The 20,627-nt window shown below is 52.4% G+C and overlaps 1 protein-coding gene across 2 annotated transcripts in view; it reads left to right on the plus strand.

Annotated features, from left to right (window-relative positions):
* The first annotated feature begins 4,265 nt into the window (after positions 1-4,265).
* The window catches only part of LOC308128114 (schwannomin-interacting protein 1-like), a 45,087-nt gene continuing 28,725 nt past the window's right edge, over positions 4,266-20,627 (plus strand). Inside the window, exons 1-3 of one of the 2 annotated variants that reach the window (XM_080493762.1) lie at positions 4,266-4,572; positions 16,123-16,393; positions 17,430-17,617. In XM_080493762.1, the coding sequence (XP_080349888.1) occupies positions 16,130-16,393; positions 17,430-17,617 (452 nt within the window). In that variant the 5' untranslated portion in view covers positions 4,266-4,572; positions 16,123-16,129. The remainder of the gene's footprint in view (positions 4,573-16,122; positions 16,394-17,429; positions 17,618-20,627) is intronic. The other variant, XR_013936538.1, reaches the window with a different exon arrangement.

A 20,627-nucleotide genomic window follows, 5' to 3' on the forward strand; every position in this document is an offset into this window, starting at 1 on the left:
AGCTCATGAGGTTGGCAGCTGAGTTGAAGAAAGTGTTCTTGTAGTGACGAGTCCATGTCCAGAGTGAGAGGGATTGGATACAACTTTAACTGCACCCCTGTGCAGGTGAGACGGGGATAGAAGCCACAGTACCCCCCACAATGAGGACCAATCGCACAATGAGAACCCCCCATAATGAGGACCAATCGCACAATGAGGACCCCCCACAATGAGGACCAATCGCACAATGAGAACCCCCCATAATGAGGACCAATCGCACAATGAGAACCCCCCACAACGAGGACCAATCGCACAATGAGAACCCCCCACAACGAGGACCAATCGCACAATGAGAACCCCCCACAACGAGGACCAATCGCACAATGAGAACCCCCCACAACGAGGACCAATCGCACAATGAGAACCCCCCACAATGAGGACCAATCGCACAATGAGAACCCCCCACAATGAGGACCAATCGCACAATGAGAACCCCCCACAATGAGGACCAATCGCACAATGAGAACCCCCCACAACGAGGACCAATCGCACAATGAGAACCCCCCACAACGAGGACCAATCGCACAATGAGAACCCCCCACAACGAGGACCAATCGCACAATGAGAACCCCCCACAACGAGGACCAATCGCACAATGAGAACCCCCCACAACGAGGACCAATCGCACAATGAGAACCCCCCACAATGAGGACCAATCGCACAATGAGAACCCCCCACAACGAGGACCAATCGCACAATGAGAACCCCCCACAACGAGGACCAATCGCACAATGAGAACCCCCCACAACGAGGACCAATCGCACAATGAGAACCCCCCACAACGAGGACCAATCGCACAATGAGAACCCCCCACAACGAGGACCAATCGCACAATGAGAACCCCCCACAATGAGGACCAATCGCACAATGAGAACCCCCCACAACGAGGACCAATCGCACAATGAGAACCCCCCACAATGAGGACCAATCGCACAATGAGAACCCCCCACAACGAGGACCAATCGCACAATGAGAACCCCCCACAACGAGGACCAATCGCACAATGAGAACCCCCCACAACGAGGACCAATCGCACAATGAGAACCCCCCACAACGAGGACCAATCGCAACATATTGAAAACACAATTTGTCACTTGTCAAACTTCAAAGTTCAGTTATTGTCTTTCATGTGCGCTATGGAAAAAAGGAGTCTGTCTAGTTTTATACTGAAGTGAAATTAGGTGTAAACCTATGAAGCCAATTGAAAACAGGCGAGAGACCATTGCTTTCTTCTTTTTTTTTCTTCAAATGTTTTTATTTCACAGTTTTAAAAGAATATACATTTATGAGCATACTGTCCAATCAAAGTGTCTCCAGAGATAAGAAAATAGGGATTGTTCTCCCAGGACAGCAGACAATAAGAAGCATAAGAACATAAGTGTGAACAGCTTATCTAACAAACATTTTCTTTTTTTTGCCTCTCAGCAATCACACATACTTAATCACTCAGGTAAATATGTGTACATACACAATGCATTTACATCAAGCAATGACTAACAGTAATAGACACAAAACTAATCATAAGAGTGATACATACATGTCGTTATCACACACACAGAAATATAACAATAGGAAAAAGAAATGATGAATAAAAGAAATAGATACAATAAAAGGGGGGATCTGTCAGGGTGGATCGTGTGTTTATCTGAATATTCCATAAAGGGTCGCCAGAAAGTGAAAATCTCATCTTTTCCCATTTAATATGGGTCAGAACCTCATGAAGCCAACTATTATTATCCCTCAACTATTATGCGTTGAGGGAAGGCATGTTTCCACTTAAATAAGATAAGACGTCTCGCTAGTAGCGTTAATAAGGCCATTACACGACATTTAGCTGCCGGCAAGCTCGATATAGAGAGGGGAGGGCATCCAAAAAGAACCGTGCATGGGTCCGGCTCAAGGTCCAGGTCAAGCACCACCGACAGTGTGTGAAAGACCCGATGCCAAAAACCGACAAGACGAGGACATGACCAAAACATATGCGTGTGATTAGCAGGTGATTGAATGAACCTGTTGCAACTGTCCCTGACAGAAGGGTCAATCTTGGCAAGTCTAGCATTAGTGTAGTACACTTGAAAGAGAACTTTGCATTGCAGTAGACCATGCCAAGCACAAATTGAAGAGTCAACACTGAACAACAAATGTCTACAGTGATTTCCTTTCATATTGCTTGTAGTAATAAAGGAACATGTCTTCTATTGTACTGATTCAGATTAGGTGTAAACCTATAAGGAATTCATTTTTATGGCCGATTAAAAACAAGGATTAAAGGGTTTATTTTCACTTTTGTGTCTGTACAGATATTGCATTTGATCCATCCATCCGTCCGTCCAATTATTTTGTCTCTCTGTCTTTCTGTCTGTCTATCGCTGCTTCTTGTGCTTTTATTTTGAAGGGTTCCCTTTCAGCATTGCGGCCGCACGCTCGCTTGTGTTTTTACCGTAAAGGCGCTTTTAAAAGCGCAGCAAGAAACAAGTGCGGGCTCAGTTGACGCTGTTTCAGCGAACGCCGGCTCACTTGACGGCAGTCTCGGGGAGGAGGGGGATAATGTGACGGAGCGCTCGTGAACGCACCGTCATGCCCGGAGCGGTGCGCCTTTCCTCTCTCCGCTGGCCGGACAGTACCGGCGCTGGCCGGACAGTACCGGCGCTGGCCGGACAGTACCGGCGCTGGCCGGACAGTACCGGCGCTGGCCGGACAGTACCGGCGCTGTCAATGTTACGGTGGAGATCAACTCCAGAGACTGGTTCCCGGGTCCAGGGACATGTTTCCCTGCTGGAGGCAGACGAGAGTGCACACTCTGCCTACACGTCACTCCTACATTCACACCTGTTCTCAGGAACACACGTCAGTGCGTCCGCCATCTTGGGAGGGGCATTTGTCAGGACTTCAGTAACGATACCACATCACGGTTCTGCTTTAGGTTGTCCAAACAGAGACAATGAGGACAATGGACAGCGTGGGATTACCTTCCACAGGGAGGACAAACATATTTATTGTTGTTGTCGTTGTGTTTAGCTCAGATAACATTAACTTGGACATAGATGAGCTGGAGCCCTGGTTCTCTCTAGTCCCTGGCTGAAGCTCGCCCTCAAACAACAACAACAATATCAAGGTCTATTGGGTTCATCTGACGGAGGCTCTTTTAGTTACAGTGTGGAGAAGATTACATTTATAAAGAACCAGCGTCTCAGAACCAGTCAGTGTTCTGTTCCCCGTCTGTTCCAGCAGGAGAACCTCAGAACCAGTCAGTGTTCTGTTCCCCGCCTGTTCCAGCAGGAGAACCTCAGAACCAGTCAGTGTTCTGTTCCCCGCCTGTTCCAGCAGGAGAACCTCAGCCTGATCCCAGTAGGAAGTTCTGTCTGGCTGTGAGCAACATGTCCATCTGGTCCTCACTAGGACCTCTCCTATCACTGCCCACATGTCCTGATGCTCTGACAGCCAGACTCAGTGAAGCCATGGCCGAGGTGGAGAGTCTGAGAAGAGAGGAGAGGAATGAAGAGATGGAGAACGGAGGGCAAAGAGCACAGTGGGGGGTCTTCTGGAGGAACTGAGAGGGAAACATCTAATAACTGAAGAGCTGGAAGAGAATATGTCATATCATATGGAATAATAGATAAATGTGTCACAGTAAATAAATATGGAATAGGTAAATATCTAACTAGTATTTTCTATGTAATATTAAAGGTAACTATGTACAAATAAATGAAAGTATAACAGGTAAATATGTTATTGTGTGTAAATATGTTAAAACAAATCTACATTTGTTCCACAAGAAAGTAATACCTTTATAATGTACATGTTCATTGTACATAAATGTCCCATTGTGTGTAAATAAAGACTTTATATATTGTTGTCATGGCTCCATCATGTTGCTCTAAAAGGAGAGGACAGCGTCCCAATGTCCCGTCTTCAGACTGCTTCCATGTCCTCTCTGGACTTTCTATTAGTATGCTACATTAAATAAATAAATAAATGAAATACTTTTTAGTTTAATAGATTAAAAATGAGAGCAATGATTCCTCACAGTCCTGTAAATGTATATCTGCCTGGTTTCCTTCAGAAACACGTCGCTGTCACACAGACTTGTTTAGGCTGACGGGGCAGACTTGCCCCTCACAAGATGGCGGCCGCTCTGACGTAACGGAGCGGTGGGCGGAGACAGGCTGCGCGGTGTCTAGTGTGTCCATGCCCACACCGGTAAGCAACAATCAGACTTTTATTTTGAAGGCAGAAACAGGATGTGTGCGTGCTGGTGTTTCCTGCGTGAATTCCTCTGGAGGGAGTTTTTTTCTTTTCAATCCAGGAGGAGCTGAATCAGGAGGAGTAGACCCCGGGAGATCAGGAGGACCAGGACCAGGACCTGGACCAGGACCAGCAGGACCAGCAGGACCAGCAGGACCAGCAGGACCAGACCCGGGAGGACCTGAACCAGGAGCTCCTGCCTCACGATGTGGCACAAGCCCAGAAAGGTTCCGTGGAGCTCCGAGCGGAGTTAGAGGAGTTTCCCCCGGACCGAGAGAGGGAGGCACTGTGAGCTACTTTATTCTGAAACTCCCTTAATATAAAACTGTTTTATTCTGAAAGTCCTTCAATATGAAACTCTTTTAATCAGTTTTAACACACACACACACACACACACACACACACACACACACACACACACACACACACACACACACACACACACACACACACACACACACACACACACACACACACACACACACACACACAGGAAGGTTCTGTGCCTCAGACCCTGGAGGTGCAGCCCTGCACGTTCTCCACGTCTCCCTGCTCCACCAGGCTGACTGCAGTGAGGTTCTCTGGCTTTGAGCTCAACGTGGTGAAGAACCTTCAGAACATTCAGGGGAGGGAGAACATGGAGAACATGGAGTGACGTGAAGCTTTGCTGCAGAGAGTGTGTGTGAGCAGCAGAGAGTGTGTGAGCAGCAGAGTGTGTGTGAGCAGCAGAGAGTGTGTGTGAGCAGCAGAGTGTGTGTGTGAGCAGCAGAGTGTGTGTGAGCAGCAGAGAGTGTGTGAGCAGCAGAGTGTGTGTGAGCAGCAGAGAGTGTGTGTGAGCAGCAGAGAGTGTGTGAGCAGCAGAGTGTGTGTGAGCAGCAGAGAGTGTGTGTGAGCAGCAGAGTGTGTGTGTGAGCAGCAGAGAGTGTGTGAGCAGCAGAGTGTGTGTGAGCAGCAGAGAGTGTGTGTGAGCAGCAGAGTGTGTGTGAGCGGCAGAGAGTGTGTGTGTGAGCAGCAGAGTGTGTGTGAGCAGCAGAGAGTGTGTGTGAGCAGCAGAGAGTGTGTGAGCAGCAGAGTGTGTGTGAGCAGCAGAGAGTGTGTGTGAGCAGCAGAGTGTGTGTGTGAGCAGCAGAGAGTGTGTGAGCAGCAGAGTGTGTGTGAGCAGCAGAGAGTGTGTGTGAGCAGCAGAGTGTGTGTGTGAGCAGCAGAGAGTGTGTGAGCGGCAGAGTGTGAGCAGCAGAGTGTGTGTGAGCGGCAGAGTGTGTGTGAGCGGCAGAGAGTGTGTGAGCGGCAGAGAGTGTGTGTGAGCAGCAGAGTGTGTGTGAGCAGCAGAGAGTGTGTGTGAGCAGCAGAGTGTGTGTGAGCGGCAGAGAGTGTGTGTGTGAGCAGCAGAGTGTGTGTGTGAGCAGCAGAGAGTGTGTGAGCTGCAGAGAGTGTGTGAGCTGCAGAGTGTGTGAGCTGCAGAGTGTGTGTGAGCAGCAGAGTGTGTGTGATCTGCAGAGAGTGTGTGTGAGCGGCAGAGAGTGTGTGAGCGGCAGAGTGTGTGATCTGCAGAGAGTGTGTGTGAGCAGCAGAGAGTGTGTGTGAGCAGCAGAGTGTGTGTGTGAGCAGCAGAGTGTGTGTGAGCAGCAGAGAGTGTGTGTGAGCAGCAGAGTGTGTGTGTGAGCAGCAGAGTGTGTGTGTGAGCAGCAGAGAGTGTGTGAGCTGCAGAGAGTGTGTGAGCTGCAGAGAGTGTGTGAGCTGCAGAGTGTGTGAGCTGCAGAGTGTGTGTGAGCAGCAGAGTGTGTGTGAGCAGCAGAGTGTGTGTGTGAGCAGCAGAGTGTGTGTGAGCGGCAGAGAGTGTGTGTGAGCGGCAGAGAGTGTGTGAGCGGCAGAGTGTGTGAGCAGCAGAGAGTGTGTGTGAGCAGCAGAGAGTGTGTGTGAGCAGCAGAGAGTGTGTGTGAGCAGCAGAGTGTGTGTGTGAGCAGCAGAGTGTGTGTGAGCAGCAGAGTGTGTGATCTGCAGAGAGTGTGTGTGAGCAGCAGAGAGTGTGTGTGAGCAGCAGAGTGTGTGTGTGAGCAGCAGAGTGTGTGTGAGCAGCAGAGAGTGTGTGTGAGCAGCAGAGTGTGTGTGAGCAGCAGAGAGTGTGTGTGTGAGCGGCAGAGAGTGTGTGTGTGAGCGGCAGAGAGTGTGTGTGAGCGGCAGAGTGTGTGTGTGAGCAGCAGAGTGTGTGTGAGCAGCAGAGAGTGTGTGTGAGCAGCAGAGAGTGTGTGTGAGCAGCAGAGTGTGTGTGTGAGCAGCAGAGTGTGTGTGAGCAGCAGAGAGTGTGTGTGAGCAGCAGAGTGTGTGTGTGAGCAGCAGAGTGTGTGTGAGCAGCAGAGTGTGTGTGAGCGGCTAGAGTGTGTGAGCAGCAGAGTGTGTGTGAGCGGCAGAGTGTGTGTGAGCGGCAGAGAGTGTGTGAGCGGCAGAGAGTGTGTGTGAGCAGCAGAGTGTGTGTGAGCGGCAGAGAGTGTGTGTGTGAGCAGCAGAGAGTGTGTGAGCTGCAGAGTGTGTGATCTGCAGAGAGTGTGTGTGAGCGGCAGAGTGTGTGTGTGAGCAGCAGAGTGTGTGATCTGCAGAGAGTGTGTGTGAGCAGCAGAGAGTGTGTGAGCAGCAGAGAGTGTGTGTCAACAGCAGAGAGTGTGTGTGAGCAGCAGAGTGTGTGTGTGAGCAGCAGAGTGTGTGTGAGCAGCAGAGAGAGTGTGTGAGCAGCAGAGAGTGTGTGAGCTGCAGAGAGTGTGTGAGCGGCAGAGTGTGTGTGAGCGGCAGAGAGTGTGTGAGCAGCAGAGAGTGTGTGTGAACAGCAGAGAGTGTGTGTGAACGGCAGTGTGTGTGTGAGCGGCAGAGTGTGTGTGAGCGGCAGAGTGTGTGTGTGAACAGCAGAGTGTGTGTGAGCTGCAGAGAGTGTGTGAGCAGCAGAGAGTGTGTGAGCGGCAGAGTGTGTGTGAGCGGCAGAGTGTGTGTGTGAACAGCAGAGTGTGTGTGAGCTGCAGAGAGTGTGTGAGCAGCAGAGTGTGTGTGTGAGCAGCAGAGTGTGTGTGAGCAGCAGAGAGTGTGTGTGAGCAGCAGAGAGTGTGTGAGCAGCAGAGAGTGTGTGTGAACAGCAGAGAGTGTGTGTGAGCAGCAGAGTGTGTGTGTGAGCAGCAGAGTGTGTGTGAGCAGCAGAGAGAGTGTGTGAGCAGCAGAGAGTGTGTGAGCTGCAGAGAGTGTGTGAGCGGCAGAGTGTGTGTGAGCGGCAGAGAGTGTGTGAGCAGCAGAGAGTGTGTGTGAACAGCAGAGAGTGTGTGTGAACGGCAGTGTGTGTGTGAGCGGCAGAGTGTGTGTGAGCGGCAGAGTGTGTGTGTGAACAGCAGAGTGTGTGTGAGCTGCAGAGAGTGTGTGAGCAGCAGAGAGTGTGTGAGCAGCAGAGTGTGTGTGAGCGGCAGAGTGTGTGTGTGAACAGCAGAGTGTGTGTGAGCTGCAGAGAGTGTGTGAGCAGCAGAGAGTGTGTGAGCTGCAGAGAGTGTGTGTGAACAGCAGAGTGTGTGTGAGCGGCAGAGAGTGTGTGAGCAGCAGAGAGTGTGTGTGAACAGCAGAGTGTGTGTGAGCTGCAGAGAGTGTGTGAGCAGCAGAGAGTGTGTGAGCAGCAGAGTGTGTGTGAGCGGCAGAGTGTGTGTGTGAACGGCAGAGTGTGTGTGTGAACAGCAGAGTGTGTGTGAGCTGCAGAGAGTGTGTGAGCAGCAGAGTGTGTGTGAGCGGCAGAGAGTGTGTGTGTGAGCGGCAGAGAGTGTGTGTGTGAGCACCAGAGAGTGTGTGAGCTGCAGAGAGTGTGTGTGAGCGGCAGAGTGTGTGTGTGTGAGCAGCAGAGTGTGTGTGAGCGGCAGAGAGTGTGTGAGCGGCAGAGTGTGTGATCTGCAGAGAGTGTGTGTGAGCGGCAGAGAGTGTGTGTGAGCGGCAGAGTGTGTGTGTGAGCAGCAGAGTGTGTGTGAGCAGCAGAGTGTGTGTGTGAGCAGCAGAGTGTGTGTGAGCGGCAGAGAGTGTGTGTGAGCAGCAGAGTGTGTGTGTGAGCAGCAGAGTGTGTGTGAGCAGCAGAGAGTGTGTGTGAACAGCAGAGGGTGTGTGAGCTGCAGAGAGTGTGTGAGCAGCAGAGTGTGTGTGTGAGCAGCAGAGTGTGTGTGAGCAGCAGAGTGTGTGTGTGAGCAGCAGAGTGTGTGTGAGCGGCAGAGTGTGTGTGTGAGCAGCAGAGAGTGTGTGTGAACAGCAGAGGGTGTGTGAGCAGCAGAGAGTGTGTGAGCTGCAGAGTGTGTGTGAGCAGCAGAGTGTGTGTGAGCAGCAGAGTGTGTGTGAGCAGCAGAGTGTGTGTGAGCAGCAGAGAGTGTGTGAGCTGCAGAGTGTGTGTGAGCGGCAGAGAGTGTGTGAGCAGCAGAGAGTGTGTGAGCAGCAGAGAGTGTGTGTGAGCTGCAGAGAGTGTGTGTGAGCAGCAGAGAGTGTGTGAGCAGCAGAGAGTGTGTGAGCTGCAGAGAGTGTGTGTGAACAGCAGAGTGTGTGTGAGCTGCAGAGAGTGTGTGAGCGGCAGAGAGTGTGTGTGAACAGCAGAGTGTGTGTGAGCTGCAGAGAGTGTGTGAGCGGCAGAGAGTGTGTGAGCGGCAGAGTGTGTGTGAGCGGCAGAGTGTGTGTGAGCGGCAGAGAGTGTGTGAGCGGCAGAGTGTGTGTGAGCGGCAGAGTGTGTGTGAGCGGCAGAGAGTGTGTGAGCAGCAGAGTGTGTGTGAGCAGCAGAGTGTGTGTGAGCGGCAGAGTGTGTGAGCAGCAGAGTGTGTGTGAGCGGCAGAGAGTGTGTGAGCAGCAGAGTGTGTGTGAGCAGCAGAGAGTGTGTGAGCAGCAGAGTGTGTGTGAGCGGCAGAGTGTGTGAGCAGCAGAGTGTGTGTGAGCGGCAGAGTGTGTGAGCAGCAGAGAGTGTGTGTGAGCAGCAGAGTGTGTGTGAGCGGCAGAGTGTGTGAGCAGCAGAGAGTGTGTGTGAGCAGCAGAGAGTGTGTGAGCAGCAGAGTGTGTGTGAGCAGCAGAGAGTGTGTGTGAGCAGCAGAGAGTGTGTGAGCAGCAGAGTGTGTGTGAGCAGCAGAGAGTGTGTGTGAGCAGCAGAGTGTGTGTGTGAGCAGCAGAGAGTGTGTGAGCAGCAGAGTGTGTGTGAGCAGCAGAGAGTGTGTGTGAGCAGCAGAGTGTGTGTGAGCGGCAGAGAGTGTGTGTGTGAGCAGCAGAGTGTGTGTGAGCAGCAGAGAGTGTGTGTGAGCAGCAGAGAGTGTGTGAGCAGCAGAGTGTGTGTGAGCAGCAGAGAGTGTGTGTGAGCAGCAGAGTGTGTGTGTGAGCAGCAGAGAGTGTGTGAGCAGCAGAGTGTGTGTGAGCAGCAGAGAGTGTGTGTGAGCAGCAGAGTGTGTGTGTGAGCAGCAGAGAGTGTGTGAGCGGCAGAGTGTGAGCAGCAGAGTGTGTGTGAGCGGCAGAGTGTGTGTGAGCGGCAGAGAGTGTGTGAGCGGCAGAGAGTGTGTGTGAGCAGCAGAGTGTGTGTGAGCAGCAGAGAGTGTGTGTGAGCAGCAGAGTGTGTGTGAGCGGCAGAGAGTGTGTGTGTGAGCAGCAGAGTGTGTGTGTGAGCAGCAGAGAGTGTGTGAGCTGCAGAGAGTGTGTGAGCTGCAGAGTGTGTGAGCTGCAGAGTGTGTGTGAGCAGCAGAGTGTGTGTGATCTGCAGAGAGTGTGTGTGAGCGGCAGAGAGTGTGTGAGCGGCAGAGTGTGTGATCTGCAGAGAGTGTGTGTGAGCAGCAGAGAGTGTGTGTGAGCAGCAGAGTGTGTGTGTGAGCAGCAGAGTGTGTGTGAGCAGCAGAGAGTGTGTGTGAGCAGCAGAGTGTGTGTGTGAGCAGCAGAGTGTGTGTGTGAGCAGCAGAGAGTGTGTGAGCTGCAGAGAGTGTGTGAGCTGCAGAGAGTGTGTGAGCTGCAGAGTGTGTGAGCTGCAGAGTGTGTGTGAGCAGCAGAGTGTGTGTGAGCAGCAGAGTGTGTGTGTGAGCAGCAGAGTGTGTGTGAGCGGCAGAGAGTGTGTGTGAGCGGCAGAGAGTGTGTGAGCGGCAGAGTGTGTGAGCAGCAGAGAGTGTGTGTGAGCAGCAGAGAGTGTGTGTGAGCAGCAGAGAGTGTGTGTGAGCAGCAGAGAGTGTGTGTGAGCAGCAGAGTGTGTGTGTGAGCAGCAGAGTGTGTGTGAGCAGCAGAGTGTGTGATCTGCAGAGAGTGTGTGTGAGCAGCAGAGAGTGTGTGTGAGCAGCAGAGTGTGTGTGTGAGCAGCAGAGTGTGTGTGAGCAGCAGAGAGTGTGTGTGAGCAGCAGAGTGTGTGTGAGCAGCAGAGAGTGTGTGTGTGAGCGGCAGAGAGTGTGTGTGTGAGCGGCAGAGAGTGTGTGTGAGCGGCAGAGTGTGTGTGTGAGCAGCAGAGTGTGTGTGAGCAGCAGAGAGTGTGTGTGAGCAGCAGAGTGTGTGTGTGAGCAGCAGAGTGTGTGTGAGCAGCAGAGAGTGTGTGTGAGCAGCAGAGTGTGTGTGTGAGCAGCAGAGTGTGTGTGAGCAGCAGAGTGTGTGTGAGCGGCTAGAGTGTGTGAGCAGCAGAGTGTGTGTGAGCGGCAGAGTGTGTGTGAGCGGCAGAGAGTGTGTGAGCGGCAGAGAGTGTGTGTGAGCGGCAGAGTGTGTGTGAGCGGCAGAGAGTGTGTGTGTGAGCGGCAGAGAGTGTGTGTGTGAGCAGCAGAGAGTGTGTGAGCTGCAGAGTGTGTGATCTGCAGAGAGTGTGTGTGAGCGGCAGAGTGTGTGTGTGAGCAGCAGAGTGTGTGATCTGCAGAGAGTGTGTGTGAGCGGCAGAGAGTGTGTGAGCGGCAGAGTGTGTGTGTGAGCAGCAGAGTGTGTGTGAGCAGCAGAGTGTGTGTGTGAGCAGCAGAGTGTGTGTGAGCGGCAGAAAGTGTGTGTGAGCAGCAGAGTGTGTGTGTGAGCAGCAGAGTGTGTGTGAGCAGCAGAGAGTGTGTGTGAACAGCAGAGGGTGTGTGAACAGCAGAGGGTGTGTGAGCTGCAGAGAGTGTGTGAGCAGCAGAGTGTGTGTGTGAGCAGCAGAGTGTGTGTGAGCAGCAGAGAGTGTGTGTGAGCAGCAGAGAGTGTGTGAGCAGCAGAGAGTGTGTGTGAACAGCAGAGAGTGTGTGTGAGCAGCAGAGTGTGTGTGTGAGCAGCAGAGTGTGTGTGAGCAGCAGAGAGAGTGTGTGAGCAGCAGAGAGTGTGTGAGCTGCAGAGTGTGTGTGAGCGGCAGAGAGTGTGTGAGCAGCAGAGAGTGTGTGTGAACAGCAGAGAGTGTGTGTGAACGGCAGTGTGTGTGTGAGCGGCAGAGTGTGTGTGAGCGGCAGAGTGTGTGTGTGAACAGCAGAGTGTGTGTGAGCTGCAGAGAGTGTGTGAGCAGCAGAGAGTGTGTGAGCGGCAGAGTGTGTGTGAGCGGCAGAGTGTGTGTGTGAACAGCAGAGTGTGTGTGAGCTGCAGAGAGTGTGTGAGCAGCAGAGTGTGTGTGTGAGCAGCAGAGTGTGTGTGAGCAGCAGAGAGTGTGTGTGAGCAGCAGAGAGTGTGTGAGCAGCAGAGAGTGTGTGTGAACAGCAGAGAGTGTGTGTGAGCAGCAGAGTGTGTGTGTGAGCAGCAGAGTGTGTGTGAGCAGCAGAGAGAGTGTGTGAGCAGCAGAGAGTGTGTGAGCTGCAGAGAGTGTGTGAGCGGCAGAGTGTGTGTGAGCGGCAGAGAGTGTGTGAGCAGCAGAGAGTGTGTGTGAACAGCAGAGAGTGTGTGTGAACGGCAGTGTGTGTGTGAGCGGCAGAGTGTGTGTGAGCGGCAGAGTGTGTGTGTGAACAGCAGAGTGTGTGTGAGCTGCAGAGAGTGTGTGAGCAGCAGAGAGTGTGTGAGCAGCAGAGTGTGTGTGAGCGGCAGAGTGTGTGTGTGAACAGCAGAGTGTGTGTGAGCTGCAGAGAGTGTGTGAGCAGCAGAGAGTGTGTGAGCTGCAGAGAGTGTGTGTGAACAGCAGAGTGTGTGTGAGCGGCAGAGAGTGTGTGAGCAGCAGAGAGTGTGTGTGAACAGCAGAGTGTGTGTGAGCTGCAGAGAGTGTGTGAGCAGCAGAGAGTGTGTGAGCAGCAGAGTGTGTGTGAGCGGCAGAGTGTGTGTGTGAACGGCAGAGTGTGTGTGTGAACAGCAGAGTGTGTGTGAGCTGCAGAGAGTGTGTGAGCAGCAGAGTGTGTGTGAGCGGCAGAGAGTGTGTGTGTGAGCGGCAGAGAGTGTGTGTGTGAGCACCAGAGAGTGTGTGAGCTGCAGAGAGTGTGTGTGAGCGGCAGAGTGTGTGTGTGTGAGCAGCAGAGTGTGTGTGAGCGGCAGAGAGTGTGTGAGCGGCAGAGTGTGTGATCTGCAGAGAGTGTGTGTGAGCGGCAGAGAGTGTGTGTGAGCGGCAGAGTGTGTGTGTGAGCAGCAGAGTGTGTGTGAGCAGCAGAGTGTGTGTGTGAGCAGCAGAGTGTGTGTGAGCGGCAGAGAGTGTGTGTGAGCAGCAGAGTGTGTGTGTGAGCAGCAGAGTGTGTGTGAGCAGCAGAGAGTGTGTGTGAACAGCAGAGGGTGTGTGAGCTGCAGAGAGTGTGTGAGCAGCAGAGTGTGTGTGTGAGCAGCAGAGTGTGTGTGAGCAGCAGAGTGTGTGTGTGAGCAGCAGAGTGTGTGTGAGCGGCAGAGTGTGTGTGTGAGCAGCAGAGAGTGTGTGTGAACAGCAGAGGGTGTGTGAGCAGCAGAGAGTGTGTGAGCTGCAGAGTGTGTGTGAGCAGCAGAGTGTGTGTGAGCAGCAGAGTGTGTGTGAGCAGCAGAGTGTGTGTGAGCAGCAGAGAGTGTGTGAGCTGCAGAGTGTGTGTGAGCGGCAGAGAGTGTGTGAGCAGCAGAGAGTGTGTGAGCAGCAGAGAGTGTGTGAGCAGCAGAGAGTGTGTGTGAGCTGCAGAGAGTGTGTGTGAGCAGCAGAGAGTGTGTGAGCAGCAGAGAGTGTGTGAGCTGCAGAGAGTGTGTGTGAACAGCAGAGTGTGTGTGAGCTGCAGAGAGTGTGTGAGCGGCAGAGAGTGTGTGTGAACAGCAGAGTGTGTGTGAGCTGCAGAGAGTGTGTGAGCGGCAGAGAGTGTGTGAGCGGCAGAGTGTGTGTGAGCGGCAGAGTGTGTGTGAGCGGCAGAGAGTGTGTGAGCGGCAGAGTGTGTGTGAGCGGCAGAGTGTGTGTGAGCGGCAGAGAGTGTGTGAGCAGCAGAGTGTGTGTGAGCAGCAGAGTGTGTGTGAGCGGCAGAGTGTGTGAGCAGCAGAGTGTGTGTGAGCGGCAGAGAGTGTGTGAGCAGCAGAGTGTGTGTGAGCAGCAGAGAGTGTGTGAGCAGCAGAGTGTGTGTGAGCGGCAGAGTGTGTGAGCAGCAGAGTGTGTGTGAGCGGCAGAGTGTGTGAGCAGCAGAGAGTGTGTGTGAGCAGCAGAGTGTGTGTGAGCGGCAGAGTGTGTGAGCAGCAGAGAGTGTGTGTGAGCAGCAGAGTGTGTGAGCAGCAGAGTGTGTGAGCGGCAGAGTGTGTGTGTGAGCAGCAGAGTGTGTGTGAGCAGCAGAGTGTGTGTGTGAGCAGCAGAGTGTGTGTGAGCGGCAGAGTGTGTGTGTGAGCAGCAGAGAGTGTGTGTGAACAGCAGAGGGTGTGTGAGCAGCAGAGAGTGTGTGAGCTGCAGAGTGTGTGTGAGCAGCAGAGTGTGTGTGAGCAGCAGAGTGTGTGTGAGCAGCAGAGAGTGTGTGAGCTGCAGAGTGTGTGTGAGCGGCAGAGAGTGTGTGAGCGGCAGAGAGTGTGTGAGCAGCAGAGAGTGTGTGAGCAGCAGAGAGTGTGTGAGCGGCAGAGTGTGTGTGAGCAGCAGAGAGTGTGTGAGCAGCAGAGTGTGTGTGAGCTGCAGAGAGTGTGTGAGCGGCAGAGAGTGTGTGAGCGGCAGAGTGTGTGTGAGCGGCAGAGTGTGTGTGAGCGGCAGAGAGTGTGTGAGCGGCAGAGTGTGTGTGAGCGGCAGAGTGTGTGTGAGCGGCAGAGAGTGTGTGAGCAGCAGAGTGTGTGTGAGCAGCAGAGTGTGTGTGAGCGGCAGAGTGTGTGAGCAGCAGAGTGTGTGTGAGCGGCAGAGAGTGTGTGAGCAGCAGAGTGTGTGTGAGCAGCAGAGAGTGTGTGAGCAGCAGAGTGTGTGTGAGCGGCAGAGTGTGTGAGCAGCAGAGTGTGTGTGAGCGGCAGAGTGTGTGAGCAGCAGAGAGTGTGTGTGAGCAGCAGAGTGTGTGTGAGCGGCAGAGTGTGTGAGCAGCAGAGAGTGTGTGTGAGCAGCAGAGTGTGTGAGCAGCAGAGTGTGTGAGCGGCAGAGTGTGAGCAGCAGAGAGTGTGAGCAGCAGAGAGTGTGAGCAAAACCCTGACAAGGTTCAACTGTGAAGAGAGAACCAGATGAAGTGATAAAGATGATGAAGCTGATGATGATGAAGGTGATGGTGGTGATGGTGATGGAGGTGGTGATGGTGATGATGATGGAGGTGGTGATGGTGATGGAGGTGGTGATGGTGATGGAGGTGGTGATGGTGATGGAGGTGGTGATGATGATGGAGGTGGTGATGGTGATGGAGGTGATGATGATGATGGAGGTGGTGATGGTGATGGAGGTGATGACGTTGATGATGGTGATGGAGGTGATGATTGTGATGGAGGTGATGACGGTGATGATGGTGATGGAGGTGGTGATGGAGGTGATGATGATGATGGAGTTGATGACGGTGAGGATGGAAGTGATGATGGTGATGGAGGTGATGACGGTGATGGTGATGGAGGTGAGATGATGGTGATGGAGGTGATGATGATGATGGAGTTGATGACGGTGAGGATGGAAGTGATGATGGTGATGGAGGTGATGACGGTGATGGTGATGGAGGTGAGATGATGGTGATGGAGGTGATGATGGTGATGGAGTTGATGACGGTGATGATGGTGATGGAGGTGGTGATGGAGGTGATGATGATGATGGAGTTGATGACGGTGAGGATGGAAGTGATGATGGTGATGGAGGTGATGACGGTGATGGTGATGGAGGTGAGATGATGGTGATGGAGGTGATGACGTTGATGATGGTGATGGAGTTGATGACGGTGAGGATGGAAGTGATGATGGTGATGGAGGTGATGACGGTGATGGTGATGGAGGTGATGACGGTGATGGTGATGGAGGTGATGACGGTGATGGTGATGGAGGTGATAGAGGTAAAGGAGAGAAGGCCGAGGGTTTCCTGTTAACAACCCAAAGGGGGCGCCGTTGAGGAAACTGAAATATAAAACAAGTTTTCACTTGTTTCACACTTTGTTTTCGACACGATTCCAGATGTTGGTTCATAGATCTGAAGAGTCACAATGTCAAGAAGAAAGGTGGAATCCTAGAACTACAACCCTAGATCCTGTGGTAGGAATCCGAGAACTAGAATCCTAGATCTTGTGCTGGATTCCTAGAAGTAGAATCCTAGAACTACAATCCTAGATCATGTTTCACATTCTAGAACTACAATCCTAGATCATGTTTCACATCCTAGAACTACAATCCTAGATCCTGTGGATGAATCCTAGATCCTGTGGTTGACTCTTAGAACTACAATCCTAGATCATGTAGTCACATCCTAGAACTACAATCCTAGATCCTGGGTGGAATCCTAGAACTCAGTCACACACACACAACCAGCAAATGGTGATGAAGAGGTTGAGGATTATTGTGATGATGACAAGGATGATGCTGATAATGATGATGATGATGATGATGATGGTCCTCCAGTCTGCAGATGGAGGGAGAGAAGGAGCGACAGATGCAGCAGCGGGAGGAGAAGGAGAGTAACGAGGCGGACGACGACACCAGAAGCGACGAGGGCGAAGCCGACAATGAGGAAGAGGAGGATGATGAAGACTGCGAGGGGGCGGAGCTCGTCTGGCAGGAGGGCTACGGCGAGGACAACCTGGGCCTTCCCATCATGCATTGGGAGGCACTGAGTCTGCGCATCGCGGAGCTGGAGAGGCAGGAAGAAGAGAAGAAGGAGAAGATAGCAAAGGTCAGATTCTGGTCTGGACTGATCTGGTCTGGACTGGTGTGAACTGGACTGGACTGATCTGGTCTGGACTGATCTGGTCTGGACTGGTGTGAACTGGACTGGACTGATCTGGTCTGGACTGATCTGGTCTGGACTGGTGTGAACTGGACTGATCTGGTCTGGTCTGGACTGGTGTGATCTGGACTGGACTGATCTGGACTGGTCTGATCTGGACTGGACTGGTGTGAACTGGTCTGATCTGGTCTGGACTGGTGTGAACTGGTCTGGACTGGTCTGATCTGGACTGATCTGGACTGGACTGGTGTGAACTGGTCTGGACTGATCTGGACTGGACTGATCTGGACTGGTCTGATCTGGACTGGACTGGTGTGAACTGGTCTGATCTGGTCTGGACTGATCTGGACTGGACTGGTGTGAACTGGTCTGATCTGGACTGGACTGATCTGGACTGGTCTGATCTGGACTGGACTGGTGTGAACTGGTCTGATCTGGTCTGGACTGATCTGGACTGGACTGGTGTGAACTGGTCTGATCTGGACTGGTCTGATCTGGACTGGACTGGTGTGAACTGGTCTGATCTGGACTGGACTGATCTGGACTGGTCTGATCTGGACTGGACTGGTGTGAACTGGTCTGGACTGGACTGATCTGGACTGGACTGGTGTGAACTGGTCTGATCTGGTCTGGACTGATCTGGACTGGACTGGTGTGAACTGGTCTGGACACCTTTAAACTTTTATCGATTGATTAATTCTCTAATGTCCGGATCAATATTTCAACCTTCCATCAAACTCTGTGACAACAGGAGCTCGACAAAGCTGCTGAAGATTCGCCTCAGAGACATTGACCTGAGAGGACATGGTGGGCGTGTCTCCTCGAGGAGGACTTGTCTCCTCGTGGAGAGGACGTGTCTCCTCGTGGAGAGGACTTGTCTCCTCATGGAGAGGACATGTGTCCTTGTGGAGAGGACGTGTCTCCTCGTGGAGAGGACGTGTCTCCTCGTGGAGAGGACATGATGTTGTTCTGTGACTTTCAGGGCGGAGCCTCTCTGGACAAACGTGTCGTCCCACTGAGCCGAGTGGAGGACAGAGGAAGGACATTGGAGGACAGAGGGAGGACATTGGAGGACAGAGGGAGGACATTGGAGGACAGAGGGAGGAGGACCGAGAGCTGGCAGGATGGAGACGAGGCCTGTAACAGCCACGTGCTGGCGCTCACCTCCCGGTGTGTGTGTGTGTGTGTGTGTGTGTGTGTGTGTGTGTGTGTGTGTGTGTGTGTGTGTGTGTGTGTGTGTGTGTGTGTGTGTGTGTGTGTGTGTGTGTGTGTGTGTGTGTGTGTGTGTGTGTGTGCGTGCGTGCGTGTGCGTGTGTGTGTGTGTTGATAACTCCTGGTTTCATCATCAATAGAACTGATTGAGGAGGAGGAGCTGTGATTAACCAGCAGTTAAACACTTTTAACCGACTGTTAACTTTAACCAGGTTAGTTATCTTGTTGTTCAAACTGGGTTAACTTTAACCAGGTTAGTTATCTTGTTGTTCAAACTGGGTTAACTTTAACCAGGTTAGTTATCTTGTTGTTCAAACTGGGTTAACTTTAACCAGGTTAGTTATCTTGACCCTCCAGACCTCCACTAGCTGGTTACCAGTGGTTAACCCTCACCATGGTGTTGATGATAGCAGGACAAAGGAAGGACAGGGTGGAGGACTGGACTTTGATCGAGTCGATCCTGGAATGAAGAGTTGCTCCTCTATGGAGCCCCAGAGTGGACACAGAGTGGACATAGAGTGGACATAGAGTGGACATAGAGGAATAATAATAAGAGGTGGGAATGAGATACTAACTAGTAACCTCAGATTACTAACTGGACACAGAGTTACTCCTTCCCTCACCAATATGGCCTCCAGCCCCTCATATTTGCTGCTCTGCAGCTTTAAGAGCCTCGTTTCCACGGAGAACATTAGATCCTGGTGTTTTCTAACTAAACCTGTGAAGTCCAGACGAGTTAAACTCACCTTGGTCCAGAAAGAGAAGATCTCATTCTCATGTCTCATGTCTCATGTCTCATGTCTCCTCTTTAGCAGGAAGAAATGATCTCCAGCCGTTTCCATGGTAACCTAGGTCAGTGATTTTCAACCAGTGTGCCGTGGGAGATGATCTAATATCACCTAATGAACCATTGTCGGGTGTCTGTGCTGGAATAAAGTGTGGCAGATGATGTAATACTCTTCTATGTCAGTGGGTGGCAGCAGAGGGCGATACAGACAGTAGAGTTAGCGCTGCGCGACACGTGACAGGGACAGTAACAGGGACAGGGACGGTGACGGGGACAGTGACGGGGACAGTGACGGTGACAGTGACGGGGACAGGGACGGTGACAGGGACAGTGACGGGGACAGTGACGGGGACAGTGACAGGGACGGTGACGGAGACAGTGACGGGGACAGTGACGGTGACAGGGACAGTGACGGGGACAGTGACGGGGACAGTGACAGGGACAGTAACAGGGACAGTGACGGTGACAGGGACAGTAACAGGGACGGGGACAGTGACGGTGACAGTGACGGGGACAGTGACGGTGACAGGGACAGTGACGGGGACAGTAACAGGGACAGTGACGGTGACAGGGACAGTAACAGGGACAGTATCAGGGACAGGGACAGTCTGGGATCACAGCAAGACGAGGCGAGCAGGTGACAGTGATGGAGACGTTTTGAGGAGGGAAAATACAAATGAACTGGGTCCTGGACAAAGTTCTGACCCAGATGAAGGTCCTAGTATGATAAAAGAGAAAGACAAGACGGTGAGCTCGAGGTAGTACAGCTCGAGGTAGTACAGCTCGAGGTAGTACAGCTCGAGGTAATACAGCTCGAGGTAATACAGCTCGAGGTAGTACAGCTCGAGGTAATACAGCTCGAGGTAGTACAGCTCGAGGTAACACAGCTCGAGGTAATACAGCTCGAGGTAATACAGCTCGAGGTAGTACAGCTCGAGGTAATACAGCTCGAGGTAGTACAGCTCTAGGTAATACAGCTCGAGGTAGTACAGCTCGAGGTAGTACAGCTCGAGGTAATGCAGCTCGAGGTAATACAGCTCGAGGTAATACAGCTCGAGGTAGTACAGCTCGAGGTAACACAGCTCGAGGTAATACAGCTCGAGGTAGTACAGCTCGAGGTAACACAGCTCGAGGTAATACAGCTCGAGGTAATACAGCTCGAGGTAGTACAGCTCGAGGTAACACAGCTCGAGGTAACACAGCTCGAGGTAGTACAGCTCGAGGTAGTACAGCTCGAGGTAATACAGCTCGAGGTAATACAGCTCGAGGTAGTACAGCTCGAGGTAATACAGCTCGAGGTAATACAGCTCGAGGTAGTACAGCTCGAGGTAATACAGCTCGAGGTAGTACAGCTCGAGGTAATACAGCTCGAGGTAGTACAGCTCGAGGTAATACAGCTCGAAGTAGTACAGCTCGAGGTAATACAGCTCGAGGTAATGCAGCTCGAGGTAGTACAGCTCGAGGTAATACAGCTCGAGGTAATACAGCTCGAGGTAGTACAGCTCGAGGTAATACAGCTCGAGCTAATACAGCTCGAGGTAGTACAGCGCGAGGTAACACAGCTCGAGGTAATACAGCTCGAGGTAATACAGCTCGAGGTAGTACAGCTCGAGGTAATACAGCGAGAGGTAGTACAGCTCGAGGTAGTACAGCTCGAGGTAACACAGCTCGAGGTAATACAGCTCGAGGTAATACAGCTCGAGGTAGTACAGCTCGAGGTAACACAGCTCGAGGTAACACAGCTCGAGGTAATACAGCTCGAGGTAATACAGCTCGAGGTAGTACAGCTCGAGGTAGTACAGCGAGAGGTAATACAGCGAGAGGTAATACAGCGAGACGTAATACAGCTCGAGGTAATACAGCTCGAGGTAATACAGCTCGAGGTAATACAGCTCGAGGTAGTACAGCTCGAGGTAGTACAGCTCGAGGTAACACAGCTCGAGGTAATACAGCTCGAGGTAATACAGCTCGAGGTAGTACAGCTCGAGGTAACACAGCTCGAGGTAACACAGCTCGAGGTAATACAGCTCGAGGTAATACAGCTCGAGGTAGTACAGCTCGAGGTAGTACAGCGAGAGGTAATACAGCGAGAGGTAATACAGCGAGACGTAATACAGCTCGAGGTAATACAGCTCGAGGTAATACAGCTCGAGGTAACACAGCTCGAGGTAATACAGCGAG

The sequence above is a fragment of the Lipophrys pholis genome (genome assembly GCF_963383615.2).
Source record: "Lipophrys pholis genome assembly, contig: SCAFFOLD_123, whole genome shotgun sequence".
Lineage (NCBI taxonomy): Eukaryota > Metazoa > Chordata > Actinopteri > Blenniiformes > Blenniidae > Lipophrys > Lipophrys pholis.